The sequence below is a fragment of the Natator depressus genome, chromosome 1 (genome assembly GCF_965152275.1).
Source record: "Natator depressus isolate rNatDep1 chromosome 1, rNatDep2.hap1, whole genome shotgun sequence".
NCBI classification, from domain to species: domain Eukaryota; kingdom Metazoa; phylum Chordata; order Testudines; family Cheloniidae; genus Natator; species Natator depressus.
The window spans coordinates 50,799,210-50,816,103 of NC_134234.1; the positions used below are offsets into that span (position 1 = coordinate 50,799,210).

The 16,894-nt window shown below is 40.4% G+C and overlaps 1 protein-coding gene across 6 annotated transcripts in view; it reads left to right on the top strand.

The window, feature by feature from the left end:
• NBEA (neurobeachin) overlaps window positions 1–16,894 on the top strand; it is an 844,329-nt gene that overhangs the window by 776,760 nt on the left and 50,675 nt on the right. For all 6 annotated transcript variants that reach the window (XM_074959554.1, XM_074959563.1, XM_074959572.1 and 3 more), the window contains one exon: window positions 7,302–7,469. In XM_074959554.1, coding sequence (XP_074815655.1) covers window positions 7,302–7,469 — 168 coding nt within the window. The remainder of the gene's footprint in view (window positions 1–7,301; window positions 7,470–16,894) is intronic.

Sequence of the window (16,894 nt, forward strand, 5' to 3'; positions counted from 1 at the left end):
GGGGGAGGGGAAAATATTAGAGATTATAGTACTGTATATCAAATATGCTTATTTGGTCCAGTCCTTTCTTTTTTATAATTTTACTGTCCCCTTTTTAAACAACTGCTGCTACTTTCTCAAACCCGGCCAATTCGCCTGAGATGATCACAGGCGCATTGGAACAGTTTGTATAGTGGGGGTGCTGAGAGCCACTGAACAAAACTGTCAACCCTGTATATGATGGAAGCCACTTCAAGCTAGGAGTGTTGCTGCAACCCCAGCACTCCTAGTTTCAGTGCCCCACAGCTTACTGTGAATAAAACAGACTCCTATTATCAGTTTTTTGTGTAAATTATTTTGTTATTAAATATGTAAGGTGCAGATACAGACACAACACAACCTTTTTGAAAAATGTAAATATGTAGAACTAGCAAATAGAAAAGAGGTAGGGAAATATGTGACTGAAATATTATTAAACACAAAAAAAAGTTAAAAGAATGTTATCTATGTTTCGAAGTCAAGCACTCAGCATTATGAAATGCCAGATTTATGGATGCCTGTGCAAACTTAATTTTATCCTGTTGTGCATCCATCCTCTGCACTGAGTGAGGCAAGGGACTTGTGGAAAAAATAGTGTATTATCATACTGCCTACAAACAAGCAGACAGAATTAAAGTTGCATAGACAATCTGATTTTTTGGTGCTTTACTTTGCAGCCTAAATAACAGTAGTTTAATGTATTTTTCTATGTCGCTTCTAGGATTTTTTTTTAAATGAAAGAGGTAAAAACAAAATTCTCTTGTTTAGCTACAACAGCTCTCCCATCTTGCATCATTAGCTTGATTTGAACCCTGAACTTTCTGCACTGCACCACAGACTTCTGCAACTTGAGCTCCAGGATTAAGTACATTAGCTGGCTGCAGTAGAAGGTGGTTATCCTGTTAAAAAGAAGCTCATTTATGCTTAATATGATGTAGAAGTTATTAAAGAACAATTCATCCACATGAAAATAGTATCTCTTCAAAACTGGCATTGTCAGTAAGACCTGCTTTAGAATACTGAACTGGTGGGGTGAAATGCTGGGTTGGAGGAACCGGGACCACCTCTCTCTCCTTTTCCCTCTCTCCAGGAGATGGGAGAGCTCCTTCCCCACATGGTGCACCAGAGGGGAGATGGGCTGTTAGGGCCATGTACTGAGTCTGTGGGGTGGTCATGGAGAGCCTGGCCCCGGTTTCTTCCCCTTCCCCCTGCTATAGCTGATCTGGCTACTACGGTTTGTGGTGGTGGGGCTGCTGTGACTGGTTTGACAGAAACACAAGCACAGCAGTTCAGAATGTTTGTATTCAGTTCTTATTTTGCAGGCTGCCACCTTTTTCCTGAGGAACGCAAGTGAGAGAAGACAAGTGATGATTTTCCAAAGTTTCTCAGTAAAATGTGAACAAAATTTCTTAGGACAGACAAAAGACAATTCTCTAGCTCAGGGACAGTCCCCCTGCTGAATATTAACCCACGGCAGGTTAGGGACCTGTTAGGTTAAGAAAGGGTGGTTAGGCTTTAATGTCGCAACTTCTTATGCTTGTGGCAGATATCCAGCGCAGGTACTCCGTACGGCACACATACAGTTATCAGATAAAACTAATTGGTAAAAGATTTAAAGGAGGCATCCTTTAAAGGAGCAGAGAAAAGGAGGCTTGGGTCTCCTTTGATTGGTACATCAGGGAATATAACAATGGCCATTTTGGGTCAGATCAATGGGCTATCTAGCCCAGTACCCTGTCTTCCAACAGTGGCCAATGCCAGGTGCATCAGAGGGAATGAAAGAGCAGGCAATCATCGAGTGATCCATCCCCTGTTGTCCATTCCCTTCTTCTGGCAGTCAGAGGCTAGGGACACCCAGAGCACAGGGTTGCATCCCTGACCATCTTGGATAATAGCCATTGATGGGCCTATCCTCCATGAACTTAACTATTTTTTTTAAGCCCCATTATAGTTTTGAAAACATCCTCTGGCAACGAGTTCCACAGCTTGACTGCGTTGTGTGAAAAAATACTTCCTTATCTTTGTTTTAAACCTGCTGCCTGTTAATTTCATTGGATGACCCCTAATCCTTGTGTTATGTGAAGGAATAAATAACACTTCCTTATTCCTTTTCTCCACACCAGTCAGGATTTTATAGATCTCTACCTTTTCTCCCCACTTTTCCAAGCTGAATATTCCCAGTCTTTTTAATCGCCCTTCATATGGAAGCTGTTCCATACCCTTAATCATTTTTGTTGCCCGTCTCTGTACCTTTTCCAATTCTAATATATCTTTTTTGAGATGGGGTGACTGGAACTGCATGCAGTATTCAAGATGTGGGTGCACCATGAATTTATATAGTGGCATTATGATATTTTATGCCTTATTATCTATCTCTTTCCTAATGGTTCCTAATATTGCATTAGCTTTTTTTGCTGCACATTGAGTGGATGTTTTCAGAGGACTATCCACAATGACTCCAAGATCTCTTTCTTGAGTGGTAACGGCTAATTTAGATCCCATCATTTTGTATGTATAGTTGGGATTATGTTTCCTAATGTGACTTACTTTGCATTTACCAACATTGAATTTCATCTGCAATGTTCTTCACCAGTCACCCAGTTTTGTGAGATCCAGTTGTAACTCTTTGCAATCTGTTTTGGATTTAGCTATTTTGAGTAATTTTGTATTGTCTTCAAATTTTTCCAGCTCACTGTTTACCCCCTTTTCCAGATCATTTATGAATATGTTAAACAGCACCGGACCCAGTACAGATACCTGGGGGACACCACTATTTACCTCTCTCCATTCTGAAAACTGACTATTTATTCCTACCCTTTGTTTCCTATCTTTACACCAGTTACTAATTCATGAGAGGACCTTCCTCTTATCCCATGACATCTTACCTTCCTTAAGAACCTTTTGTGAGAGACCTTGTCAAAGGCTTTCTGAAAGTCCCAGTGCACTGTATCTACTGGATCACCCTTGTCCACATGCTTGTTGACCCCCTCAAAGAATTCTAGTAGATTGGTGAAGCATGATTTCCCTTTACAAAACCATGTTGACTCTTCACCCAAAAAATTGTGTTAATCTATGTGTCTGATAATTCTGTTCTTTACGATAATTTCAACCATTTGCCTGGTACTGAAGTGAGGCTTACTGCCTGTAGATGCCAGAATCACCTCTGGAGCCTTTTTAAAAAATCTGTGTCACATTAGCTATCCTCCAATCATCTGATACAGAGGATGATTTAGATGATAGGTTACATACCACAGTTGGTAGTTCTGCAATTTCATATTTTAGTTCCTTCAGAACTTTTGGGTGAATACCATCTAGTCCTAGTGACTTATTACTGTTTCTTTTGTCATTTTTTCTAAAACCTCCTCTATTGACACCTTAATCTTGGACAGTTCTTCATATTTGTCACCTAAAAGAAATGGCTCAGATGTGGAAATCTCCCTCACCCTCTGCAGTGAAGACCGAAGCAAAGAAGTCATTTAGTTTCTCGCAATGGCCTTATCTTCCCTGAGTGCTCCTTTGGCACCTCTATCATCCAGTGGTCCCAGTGATTGTTTGGCAGGCTTCCTGCTTCTGATGTACTTAAATTCAAACACCCCTCTTTTATAGCCCCCTTAACCCTCATAAGGGAGGGGAGTGGTAGCAGGGTCCCAGCAGCAGGATGAGTGGGACGAGGATTGGAAAGACGAAGGGCTGACAGCAGCCCCTTGAGTATATAGAAATGTATGTGGAATTACCTGCACTGTACACTTTTATCTGCTGAGTACTGGCAGGTTTTTAAGAATAAATTTGTGGCCTGATTAAAACCACATCTGGTGTTTCCTGTCCCTTTTCCGGCATAGCCAGACAAAGGAAAATGTTAAGCAACCTAAATATAGGGGGTTGCTGCCAGCTCCCCCTATAATTAGTGATTAACTGAAAACCTGATTTAAGTGTTTAGTTAACAAATTATGTTGATGCTGGTTTTATTTTCAAGAAATTAAAGATGATTATAGGTTTTTTAGAAGTGCTAATTTAAGAGCCTAATTCCTTTACTTTAAACTCCAGATAAGTAAATATCTTCACTTTTAAAGCTAGCCAGACACATTCCTCCAGATAATGACACAATTCATTGAATTGCAGCTATATATCAAAAAATTGTTTAATGTGGCCATACTAATGTGGCATTTTGAGAAGCTGGGCCTAAAACTATTATGTTCTTGCCCTGTATATGGAATAATGAAAAGGCTGAAGCAGGAACAAAACATACAGTGAAAAAATGCTATCCTCAAGACACTTACAGATTATCAGCATAAATCAGTGCAGTATTTAACATATGCAACAGCCTTATCGCAATGGTTTATATTTCTAACTGCTCTAGAGCTCCATGTCTAGGTTTGGGCAGAGCGAGAGAGAGAATCATAGAATCATAGAATATCAGGGTTGGAAGGGACCTCAGGAGGTCATCTGGTCCAACCCCCTGCTCAAAGCAGGACCAATCCGCAATTAAATCATCCCAGCCAGGGCTTTGTCAAGCCTGACCTGAAAAACTTCTAAGGAAGGAGATTCTACCACCTCCCTAGGTAACGCATTCCAGTGTTTCACCACCCTCCTAGTGAAAAAGTTTTTCCTAATATCCAACCTAAACCTCCCCCACTGCAACTTGAGACCATTTCTCCTTGTCCTGTCCTCTTCTGCATAGTTGGCAGAATGCATAGTGCCAACATAGAGCACAACAGTCATCATGAAACAGATGTGCTTGCTTGAATAAAAGAACCACAACCTTTGTCATACCACTAATAATGTTATTTGCCATGTCCTGTAGAGCTCCAGGCCTAACAAGCAGTTGCTTCAGATCAATGGGTCTCCAACACCCAAGCACCCAGGATTGCTTGACCTGGACCAGGGCTATGACATTGCACAAAAGGTTCCCGAGCACCAAATGACAGTTAGCAGCTATGTTTGTTCAAACCATGGCCAATTCTAGCATCAACCACTCTTTCACATATAGACTTGTTGAGCTTTTTTGTATGACTTTCACTTTCCTTTTGCGTTTAACCTATGTTTTGGCAGTTTTGGTATTGGATAACAATTTCATAAGACTATGTCCATTAACATTCTCGGCAAGGACAAGCCAATGGCCTTTACCGGAGCTACAGTGAATGTGGATCACATATGTATCAAAGAAGAATGGTTATGAACTGGATCATCAGATCCAAATCTCCAAAAACTTTCCAGTTCTGGATTTTGTGGCTCAGGCATAGGGTTGCCAATTTTTGTTGGATGTATTCCTGGAGGTTTCATCACATGACATCATCTTTCATTAATTTTTAATTCCTGGAGACTCCAGGGCAATCCTGGAGGGTTGGCAACCATACTGAGGCATATTCTTATGAGATGGGCCTGAAACAGAACACTTGATCTGAATTTTTTAGAAGTTTGCATCTGTATCCAAACTTAACCTTCTTCTTTGAGTTCTATGTGTATTCCACACGTAGGTGCGTGTGCGTGCCATGTGTGCGAGTCCGGAAATTCTAGCAAGCAGTGACTGTTGGCCTGCACATGCACAGTAATTCACCTCATGCTCCAGACTGAGGGCATAAGAGGCAATGCAGGCCAACGCCTCTCCAGTTCCTTCTTACCGCTGTATGGCCTGAGTCAGAATCCCTACATCCACACGTTTCTCCTTCCACACGATTTTACTATTATTGCTCTGTAAACAAATTTGTAAATAGTTTATAGTACATATTAGCATAGTTAAAGTTTTAGTATAATTAATATAGGTGGTTTTTCTCCCCTTACCGGGGACTTGGGCATTCTGCCAGCAACGCCCAGCCAACTTACTATGTAAACTACAAAGGATTCAGAAGCCTCTGTTTTCAGCCACCTCTGCTGCCATGCACTCTTCCCATTCCCAGCCACTTGCTAAGGGCTGCTTTTTGATGTCGTGGTCAAGATCCACCCACCACTGTTGGTGCCATCCAATCTACCCACATTATTCTGTGGGATGCCTTGTATGTTTTGCACATAATTGGGACTCCATAATGACAGACAGTTGGGTCTTATAAATTATCCATCAGGATACTACATAGAGTTTCTTTCCCTCCATCCATCCATGCAAACTTCCTTCCTGGATCCCCTTCAGGGATCACTGTCATAAGGTGATTCTTCGCCAGGAGACAGACTCCGTTCTCCTGTGAGTGGCAACAGAGTGAATGACACCTCAATATCAAGGAAGAGGTTTCTATTCCCCTTACTTCTTGGTCCTCCAAAAAGACGGAGACCCCTTCTGTACCTTCAGCAACTGAACATTTTATTCTAAAGTCAAAATTCAGGATGGTTACACTTGTATTGAGGAAACCGAACTATAACTCCAAGGAGGCACCATGACAGGATATCCAAATTTATTTAGTTGAATACAATTTTACCTCAAAAAATAATTTTATTGGAAAATTTTCGACGAGTCCTAGTAACTGGTATGGAAAATCCATTAATGTAACCTTTAATGCTTACATACATACTAAGTACCTGCAGAGGAGAACTGTATATGTTTTCCAGATAATAGCCTGTGGGAAGCAAGATAAGTGGTTTCTAGTGGAAGGAAGTTAAGGGCACCCTACGCCTTCTCCGAGCCTTTCAAAGCTCCCAATGCAGGCAGTGACATCTAAAGATAGGTAGATCTTTCTTTATAATGGAAAGGCCAAGCTCAACCTTTATTGCTATCATCACTTCTATGGTTGCAGTTTAGTACCTTCTCCTCACCACTTGTGTTACACAGAGGGGTTAGACAAACATTGGCCCTTTCTCAGTGAGCCACAACCCCCACTTGGAGTTCAAAAAAATCTTATTTTCTCTATACAGCTGTTTAAAACTAATACTGTATTCCTGTCTTTTCCATTTTGGGTTTAAAATTAATTAGAGCTGGTTGGAAAATGAGCAGCGGATCAGGATATTTTTGCTCATTTCCCCCATTTTTCATCAATTTTTAGACAGATTGGGCAATAAATTTATCGGACAGCTCTAGAATTAATTAAAACAATCATAGTTAGCCAAATCCTGTTTTTGAAAAGGAAATTAACAACTGAACAAAATAAGAGTAATGTCCTTTAATTTTTTTCACAATATAATTAGTTGAGTGGTTGTTTAATGTTTGTTTGAAGGACTTCAGATATATACTGTAAGTATGAACAAGAATTGTAGTGCTGTACAGTGCAGTTTCTTCAGGCAATAAGAAAAGTGAAGACAGAATTTAAGCATGTAAATATGAGAAACAGTATTTGTCCCCTGACTCTGAATTTCATTTCCAGGCGCTGGAAAGTGAGTTTGTATCATGCCAACTTCATCAGTGGATTGACCTTATATTTGGCTACAAGCAACGAGGACCAGAAGCAGTGCGTGCACTCAATGTTTTCCACTACCTAACGTATGAAGGCTCTGTGAATCTGGACAGTATCACTGATCCTGTCCTCAGGGAGGTAAGCATTTACTATCATTTCATTCTAAAAACTGCCATCATCTCCCAGGCATCATTAATGTATCATCTTTTTTTAGTTTAAAAAAAAGTCTTTTTGGTTTGATTTTATTGACTTTATTCAGAACTTGGGATACGAGGTGATTCCAAAAAGGGAAAGTCAAGTATGTTTAAATGTCAAAGAGGTCTAGATGCTGGGCAGTATTTTCTTTGCTAGGAAGCACTGTCATATATAATACAGTTAATACGCACTCCATTTATTATAGTGCAAGTTAAGTTCTACAAAATGAACCATCTTTACAATTAGCATCTGATAGATACACTTAGTAAAACTGGAAAGCTGAAATAAAAAGATTACTTTGCACTGTGGTCATGAGTCAGAGGAAAATGCGTAACATTTCCAGATAATGCAATACCAATTATGTGCATCAATAGAATCATACTTTACAGGCTGACAAATAGAATTACTTCAAATTACTGTAGTTTTTCTTTCTGTAATGTGCAATCAAATGTTACCATTAAAGGAGGTTTTTAGGTTTAATTTTTTGTGTGTGTTGGGTTGTTTTGTGGGATTTTTTGTGCGGGTGTTTCGTTCAAATATGTTTACACTAGCCATCTGGGCATAATCATGTTGCTATCCTCATATGTGTTTTATTTACAGTCAATGTGCTTGTTTTTAGTAAAATTATTAAGAATTATTTCTATAAATACCATTCATGCATTGGGTAAAATGATTAAAAATTAGGTGAAAAGTGTGAAGATACAACAGCTGCTAGATGAGTGCTGCTGTGATGCAGCTATACACACAATCGTCCATTCCCCCAGATATCTACCATCTGTTGTATGCAAAATAGTAGTAATTTATACACTACCAGGCTTTGGAATTGTTTTTTTCTGGGGGGGGGGATGAGTTTTGTTTTGTTTTGTTTTGTGGTTTTTTGTTTCTTGGAGGAGTGTTTTGTTTGGCGCTTTTTTTGTTTTAATCTTGAAGACAGAAAACTAGTAGATTGTGAAAAAGAAACAGCTATCAAAGAAACATTTGGATTCAGTGAGGCTAATTTTTTATTTTGGAATAATACATTTTAATGTCTTTTTACCATTTAGATTGCTAACCAAAAATAAAGAGACTAAAAAAAAATCTGATCATTAGATTCTTAGGGCTAGAATTTCAGAAGGTGTATTTTAAGGTTCAGATCCTGCAAACATTTATTATAATATCCCATTTTAAGCATTTGATGAGACCCATTGATTCCAATGGGACTACTCAAGTGCTTAAAATTAAGTACGTGCATAATTGTTTGCAGGTTCCAGAGACTTAGAGCATAATTAGAGGCAATAAAATGCAGATTTGCATGCACAAAAGAACAATAATTTTTGAAAGTATAAGTGAGGTGCTTATGCAATGAAAGCAAAGGAGTGCAATACTTAGTAGTTCAATACGACTAGTAACTGTGCAATAATAGAGGTAATGCAATACTTAAGGCCCTGATTTGCATGGACAGACCTCTGTGTCTGACTTCAAGGACCTCTCCACAAAGGGTGGCTTGTAGGATTGAGGTCAGTGTGCTTTGCTTAACATCTTGTGACATGATGAGCATCTTCAGCTCTCTTGTGAGCTTAGTTACATGCACAACTTATTGTCAGGATTTTTTTAAAAAATCAGGGAGATGTTTTTGTGCTCCCACATGCACGTCTAACCTATGCCCCCTTAGTCATTAATATATATGTCTCTTCTTTCTCATGCTTCCCTTTGCATTCTAAACCACTTCTCACAGCTCCATTTTCTTCTTCATTCCACACACACGAAGAAAATTTATTTTTAGCTTATTTTTAGTGATACTGAGAGCAAAATGTTCAATTTAAAATAGAAAAGAAATCTGAATCCCCTTCATTTCCTCATAAATAGTTTGTCATACCTAGACACATAATATACTTGTTCCCTTGAAAGACTTCAAACACTAATCCTTCTCTGTGTTCTTTGCAGAATAAAAATACGTTCTTGTTCATTTTTTGTCCATATGTGATCACACATACAAGATCATATGGATTCATACAAGCAGATTTGGAGTCTTTTCAGATTTATTTGAACTATAATTATAAATGGTATATAGGTTTCAGAGTAGCAGCCGTGTTAGTCTGTATTCGCAAAAAGAAAAGGAGGACTTGTGGCACCTTAGAGACTAACCAATTTATTTGAGCATAAGCTTTCGTGAGCTACAGCTCACTTCATCGGATGCATTCAGTGGAAAATACAGTGGGGAGATTTATATACATAGAGAACATGAAACAATGGGTGTTACCATACACACTGTAACCAGAGCGATCACTTAAGGTGAGCTATTACCAGCAGGAGAGCGGGGTGTGGGGGTGGGAGGGGGAAGGGAACCTTTTGTAGTGATAATCAAGGTGGGCCATTTCCAGCAGTTGACAAGAACGTCTGAGGAACAGTGGGGAGGGGAGTGGGGGATAAACATGGGGAAATAGTTTTACTTTGTGTAATGACCCTTCCACTCCCAGTTTCTATTCAAGCCTAAGTTAATTGTATCCAGTTTGCAAATTAATTCCAATTCAGCAGTCTCTCGTTGGAGTCTGTTTTTGAAGTTTTTTGTTGAAGTATTGCCACTTTTAGGTCTGTAATCGAGTGACCAGAGAGATTGAAGTGTTCTCGAATTGGTTTATGAATGTTATAATTCTTGACGTCTGATTTGTGTCCCTTTATTCTTTTATGTAGAGACTGTCCAGTTTGACCAATGTACATGGCAGAGGGGCATTGCTGGCACATGATGGCATATATCACATTGGTAGATGTGCAGGTGAACGAGCCTCTGATATTGTAGCTGCTGTGATTAGGCCCTATGATGGTGTCCCCTGAATAGATATGTGGACACAGTTGGCAACGGGCTTTGTTGCAAGGATAGGTTCCTGGGTTAGTGTTTTTGTTGTGTGGTGTGTGGTTGCTGGTGAGTATTTGCTTCAGGTTGGGGGGCTGTCTGTAAGCAAGGACTGGCCTGTCTCCCAAGATCTGTGAGAGTGATGGGTCATCCTTCAGGATAGGTTGTAGATCCTTGATGATGCGTTGGGGCTGAAGGTGATGGCTAGTGGCGTTCTGTTATTTTCTTTATTGGGCCTGTCCTGTAGTAGGTGATTTCTGGGTACTCTTCTGGCTCTGTCAATCTGTTTCTTCACTTCACCAGGTGAGTATTGTAGTTGTAAGAATGCTTGATAGAGATCTTGTAGGTGTTTGTCTCTGTCTGAGGGGTTGGAGCAAATGTAGTTGTATCATAGAGCTTGGCTGTAGACAATGGATCGTGTGGTGTGGTCTGGGTGAAACCATAGGTAGGCATAGCAGTCAGTAGGTTTCCAGTATAGGGTGGTGTTTATGTGACCATCGCTTATTTAGCACCACAGTGTCCAGGAAGTGGATCTCTTGCGTGGACTGGTCCAGGCTGAGGTTGATGGTGGGATGGAAATTGTTGAAATCATGATGGAATTCCTCAAGGGCTTCTTTTCCATGGGTCCAGATGATGAAGATGTCATCAATGTAGCGCAAGTAGAGTAGGGGCATTAGGGGACGAGAGCTGAGGAAGCGTTGTTCTAAGTCAGCCATAAAAATGTTGGCATAGTGTGGGGCCATGCGGGTACCCATAGCAGTGCCGCTGATTTGAAGGTATACATTGTCCCCAAATGTGAAATAGTTATGGGTGAGGACAAAGTCACAAAGTTCAGCCACCAGGTTTGCCGTGACATTATCGGGGATACTGTTCCTGACGGCTTGTAGTCCATTTTTGTGTGGAATGTTGGTGCTCCTGTTGGTAATAGCTCACCTTAAGTGATCACTCTCCTTACAGTGTGTATGGTAACACCCATTGTTTCATGTTCTCTGTGTATATAAATCTCCCCGCTGTATTTTCCACTGAATGCATCCGATGAAGTGAGCTGTAGCTTACGAGAGCTTATGCTCAAATAAATTGGTATATAGGTTCTCTGTCCAATAAAAAGGTGTTTGATATCTGGATCGGTATTTAATAGTGGTTCAGGCATGGATGATATGTTTTTATTACAACTGCATATTTTAGTTATGATTTGCATTCTTCTGAAAAAAAATGGACTTTTTAGGTTTCTAAATACTTTTCTCTTATTTTTACAATTGATTTTAGCAGATAGTCCACCGAACAATATATAAGCAAGAAGGTCATTTTAAATGTGTTTTAAATCCCATAAAATATAAATATATAAACACTAGAAAATCAAATTCCTTTTTGTCATATGTATTATATCACAGCACGTTGTGAACTGTTGTGTTTGATATTTTAACTTGGTAATAGTTGAATGTAAAAGATCTTTTTAAAGAAAAGTTGAACATTACAATATCAATACAATACAATCTCAATACAATATCTGCTGTTAAAAGTCAGGATATACCAGCAATCCCTACCCCACAATATCTGAAATACTCTTATTTCATTTTTCTAAATAAAGGAAAATACTGAGTTTTTGTGCTGCAACTAGGAGGTTGGTGAACAGACTTTAGCATAGGCTATGATTTAAGCAAATGACCATTACTTTTAGCTTGAAATCCCATCACCTGTTATCAGGGAAACAGGCTAGATTATTGTGGTTGCCTCCTCCAACAGTGGCCATAACAGGTCTCAAAACAGACAAGGAACCCAGCACTCTTTTCCCAATGAAATGTGGCTCCAAATAACTGTCCCTTAGCCAAGCTCCCAACTCATGGGAAGAATTGGGCATGAATTTCTAATCTTTATCATTGTAAAAGCCAAGTCCCCATCCAACCCCACATAGAAACAGTTCCTCATGCCAGGTGGTGATCAGGCAAAACCAGAGCATGAAAGGATGCATGGTGGATGTCTCGGACCTCAGGTCTACCAGAAACTTTAGCCAGTGGGGCTTCCATTGATCACAAAGCAACATAATCAACACAGGTTGGCTGAATAAAAGATCATTTGTTACTGCCTTCCCCAACCGCTGATGTCAGTTTGTCCACAAATAAAAGGCGAGAACAGCAAATCAGCAGATTGATGGGATAAGATAAAAACTTCCCAGTCATAAAAGGGAATTCTTCCCCTCCATCCCGGCTGTGGGTTTAAATCATTATTTGCCCTGCATCCCCAGCTCCTGCTTTTGTTTAGGAAAAAAATATCTTCTAGGTAAAAACACTTTTGTGCCCAGCAAGAGAGAACCAGATCCTCACACCTAATTATTTTGGTGCTATCTTTCAGTATAGATGGCCCAATGCCTCAGATTTGAACACCCCCAATTTCAGAGGACGGTTCAAGATCCAGACCCAAATCCACAACCCTCTCTGTCATTCGGGAACACAACAAAGTTAGCACTCTGTCACCTTTTGACAATGTTCACTCTTATGAAAGTACATTAGTGTCCTAACTGACCATATAGTTGCCAGTTTGTGCACACAACTGAGGCACGCTATTTTCAAATATTTGCTATTTTGCAGAAATCCTGGCTTAGGACCCAGCTTGAGTGCCTCAGTTGAACACTGGGGTTGGAATTCACAAGGGGGACTTAGGTGCTGCCACGATCAGCATTGCAGTGTCTAACTTTTAGAGGCCCTGTCACCAAGTGGAATTCACAAACCTGAGGTGCCCAGGCCCCCTAAACAAGCAGGGTGTGGGAACAATTTTTATAGTGGGGGTGCTGATAGCCGTTGAACCAAAATGTAAACCGTATATATGATGGAAACCATTTGAAGCCAGGGGGTGTGGCAGCACACACACACCCTAGTTCCAGCACCTATGTATATAAGGCAAGAGGAGAGTTAGGTGCCTAAGCATGGGATTCACAAAAGATGTCATGCTGAGAGGAGAGCTGCCTGAGCTAACACATAGGAAATGCCAAGGAAAGGGGTGAGGCCTATACCCCATCCATCAAAGGATGTTGGGTGCCTAACTCTGGGTCAAAGGGAGGTGCTTTTCTCCACTTGGGATTCAGCCATGAACCCTTTCCTGGAGTTAGGTGCCTAAGACAGGCCAGCACTTTTTCAAGAAAAGCAAAGGTGGGGGAACTGGACCCCCTACCCCTTTAATAATTTTTAGCCTAGTGGTTAGACCACTTACTCAGGACTTGAAAGACCTGTGTTCAGTTCCCCTTTTGCGGAGCAGGGATTTGAACTCAAATCTCCCTTTTCCTAGGGGAGTGCTCTAACCACTGGCCTATGGAGAATTTTATGACAGGGCTCTCTAAATCTCTCCAGTTGAGTTTTTTCCACTGTGTATAAATGCTTCAGTAGTAACTGAGCCAGAGAGAGAATTAAAATGCATCTGTAGCCTTGCTGTAGCCTCTGCTCAGAGGTGAAAGAACCAATGTTAACATCTCTGCTGTACATCAGGTAAAGAGGTGAATTGAACCCCAGGTCTCCTAGGTAAATGTTCTAATTACTGGGCCACCACCACTTCTTATTCCTCATTCTGGATATTTTATGTAGGTTTAAGCATGTTCTGAGCACATCTACCAGATGGGGCCCCAGAGGTAAACTAAGAGGGGCGTAGGTGTGAGTTAGGCACTGAGCTGCTGGGTAGCATCAAAACTGAGGTGGCTGTGTGCATATCCAGGTGCTGAAATTTAGTCTGCTCAGGGACTTTAATAGCAGAAACTATTAGATCCCTAGGGACATTAGGCAGCTGCTCAGCAGGGGTTTCGTGAATCCCAGGGTCACCTAAATGACTTCTGCATCTTCCCCATATTATATCACCATCTAGTGCAGAAGAACCTCCTTGGCCCTGTTATTAGTGGTTCCTCCATCTCTCCCTTTATGAGTATCATGTAGGGTGACCACCCATCCCGAATTAGGTGGGACAGTCCCAAAATGCAGAATTCAAATCCTGGTCCTGGGCTGAATGACTTCAGAACAGTATTTGTCCTCAATTCCCTGCGGCACTGCTCAGCACTTGCCCGAGTCTCAGAGGTGGCGCCAGCCTCTTTCCGGTGGGGGAGCGGAGGTGGACCTTAGCCCCCACTTGCCATGATGCTCCACCCCCTGCTCCTCCTTTCCCCCTGAGGCCTTGCCCCCTGGCGAGGCCAGAGGCCAGGGCTGGGTAGTAGTAAGAGTCACCCAGAGAGCCCGGGCTGCTGTGAGGAGCCCTCAAGTCCTGGACCATCCACCTGCCCTGGGCCTTGCACCCTGGGGTGTGAGAACATGGACTGGGGCTACTCTTAAGCACCCCATCACCCCATCCAGGGCAAGTGGAGGCTCCAGGGCTCCCCACAGCAGCCCAGGCTCCCTGGGAAGCTCTTACCAGGGCTCGGCTCTGGCTTCCAGCCTGGCCAAGGTGTGAGGCCTTGGGTGGAAGAGGAGGAGCTGGGGGCAGGCCACGGGAGAAGAGGAGGAGCAGAAAGTGGAGTCACAGAGAGTGGGCAGGTATCCTGCATGTGTCCCGCTTTTGCCTTTTGAAAAGGTGGTCACCCTAATATCATGATGGGTGTGGCCCACCTCTGATTTTTAAAATTTAAATTAACAATAACTATATATGTCAAGATGTGTCTCTTCATTGAAATAAGCCTTTGCGAACTTGAGATCTGCACTAAATTAGAAGAATTACTAATTAATAATATACATGCTATATTTACTGAAACTTATTCTTCAGATTTCATGGTGTCACCAAATATATATATATATCTGTAGAGGGAGAAAATCACCCTAATGCATTACAAGTAGTAATTAGCTCAAACCAAAACTGTGTCTCTGGGTGCCCCAAAGTGAATCCAAGTCCTAAATTTCTGGCTTAGGCCCTGCTGAATTTGAAGTAGGAAGTCTTCCATTTTTAAAATATAAAAATACTTGAAAGAGAGTCTTTTTAGCAATATGAGTAGCTTCTCTTTTATTCTGCGCATTGCAAAATTGTATTCATATTATAATAAAAGAAGAGGAAGAACTAAGTAGTAAAAATTAACATTGTCAGGCCCAAATTAAGTGGAAATTTTTTGTTGTTACAATCTTAATATTTCTCAGTTGCAGGTGTGTCTGTATATCACTGGTCTCTATTGTATTAAAAAAAACATACATTGTGAAATAAATGCTAAAATTTGAAGAACAGCTTAAGGATATTGATTCATTCTTACTTGACAGGTGAAATCATGGTTGCAGCACTAACCACAGCAATTATGGCATTAAAATGTCAAGAAATTAGGGGTCAGAATAACAGATAATTTTCTTCCTTGTGTCAGATTAAAAATTGACATTCTTTGACAGCACAGGATCTCTTGCTGAGAAAATTATGACAGCTTAACTCATCTTGTACATGTAAAGCTGTAATTGATAATGAACAATTTACTGTGACAGCCTTCTCCTGTGGAGAAACATGACAGAACATCCCTGGTACAAAGTCTGAATCTCTTTTTAATATGTAAACAGCAGTTATATTGGACATTAGATGTTATTTGGAATTGTCTTTACTGTTGGTTTACATCATAATCCAAACCCTTTTTTCTGGACAGGTTCAGCTGACTTCAAAGAGCTGATGTTAAAAATGCTAATGCATAAAACAATGATATCTAAAGCACACTAGGTAAAATTGTAGCTGTATTATTTGTCCATCTATATTCTCTGAGGTATGACCATTTCACAGGCTACTCAATATAAATCTCATGGCCTAAATTTTCAAAAGTGACTAGGGATTTTCGGTGCCTTTATTTTTGGGTGCGCAACTTGAGAAACTTCGAAAGGAAATGATTTTTCAGAAGTTCCAAGCACCCATTATTTTGAAAACATGTGTCTCAAGTTTGGTACCCAGACATGGGAGAACTCAAACTCACTAGTTATTTTTGAAAAGCCAGGGCCTTATTCTTCCACTTCATAAATTATTGTGTGATTGAAGCATGAACAGCACACTAATATACGTTTCATTTAAAAAAGAATGAACATAACCATGTGAATAATTTTTCAGTACTGCCTTGTGGATTAAACTGAAAATGATTAAGAGGAGATACTCATTTTGATGACTAAAAATGTAATTAAACTAGTCACACGTAACATTGAAAGCACATTTTTTGTATAAACTCACAGAAAATCAATATTTTTGGCTTACTCTTTATTTTTTTGTTTAAAACTATTGCCAGATCTCCATCTACTTTGATAGCACACAATTTGTTCATCATTAGTAGTGTTTAAAAAACCAAGTGAAGCATTATACTGTACAGTTTTTGGTTTGTATGCACATTCTAGCTGACTTTTCTTTTCTTTTTTTTCATACTCAGTCGGAACTGTAGATAGGCAGTGCATTACAACTGCTAGCCTTTATATGTATGGCATGTTCAGCAAAAGATGAATTGTATGTTTGCAGAAAAAACAAAGGAATATGAAGAAGACTGGGTTCAGATATTTGTTCTGAGCAGTCACCCGTCAAAATACTTGAGCATACCTGCAGCCCACACAGCCAAATTGAAAAATGATTA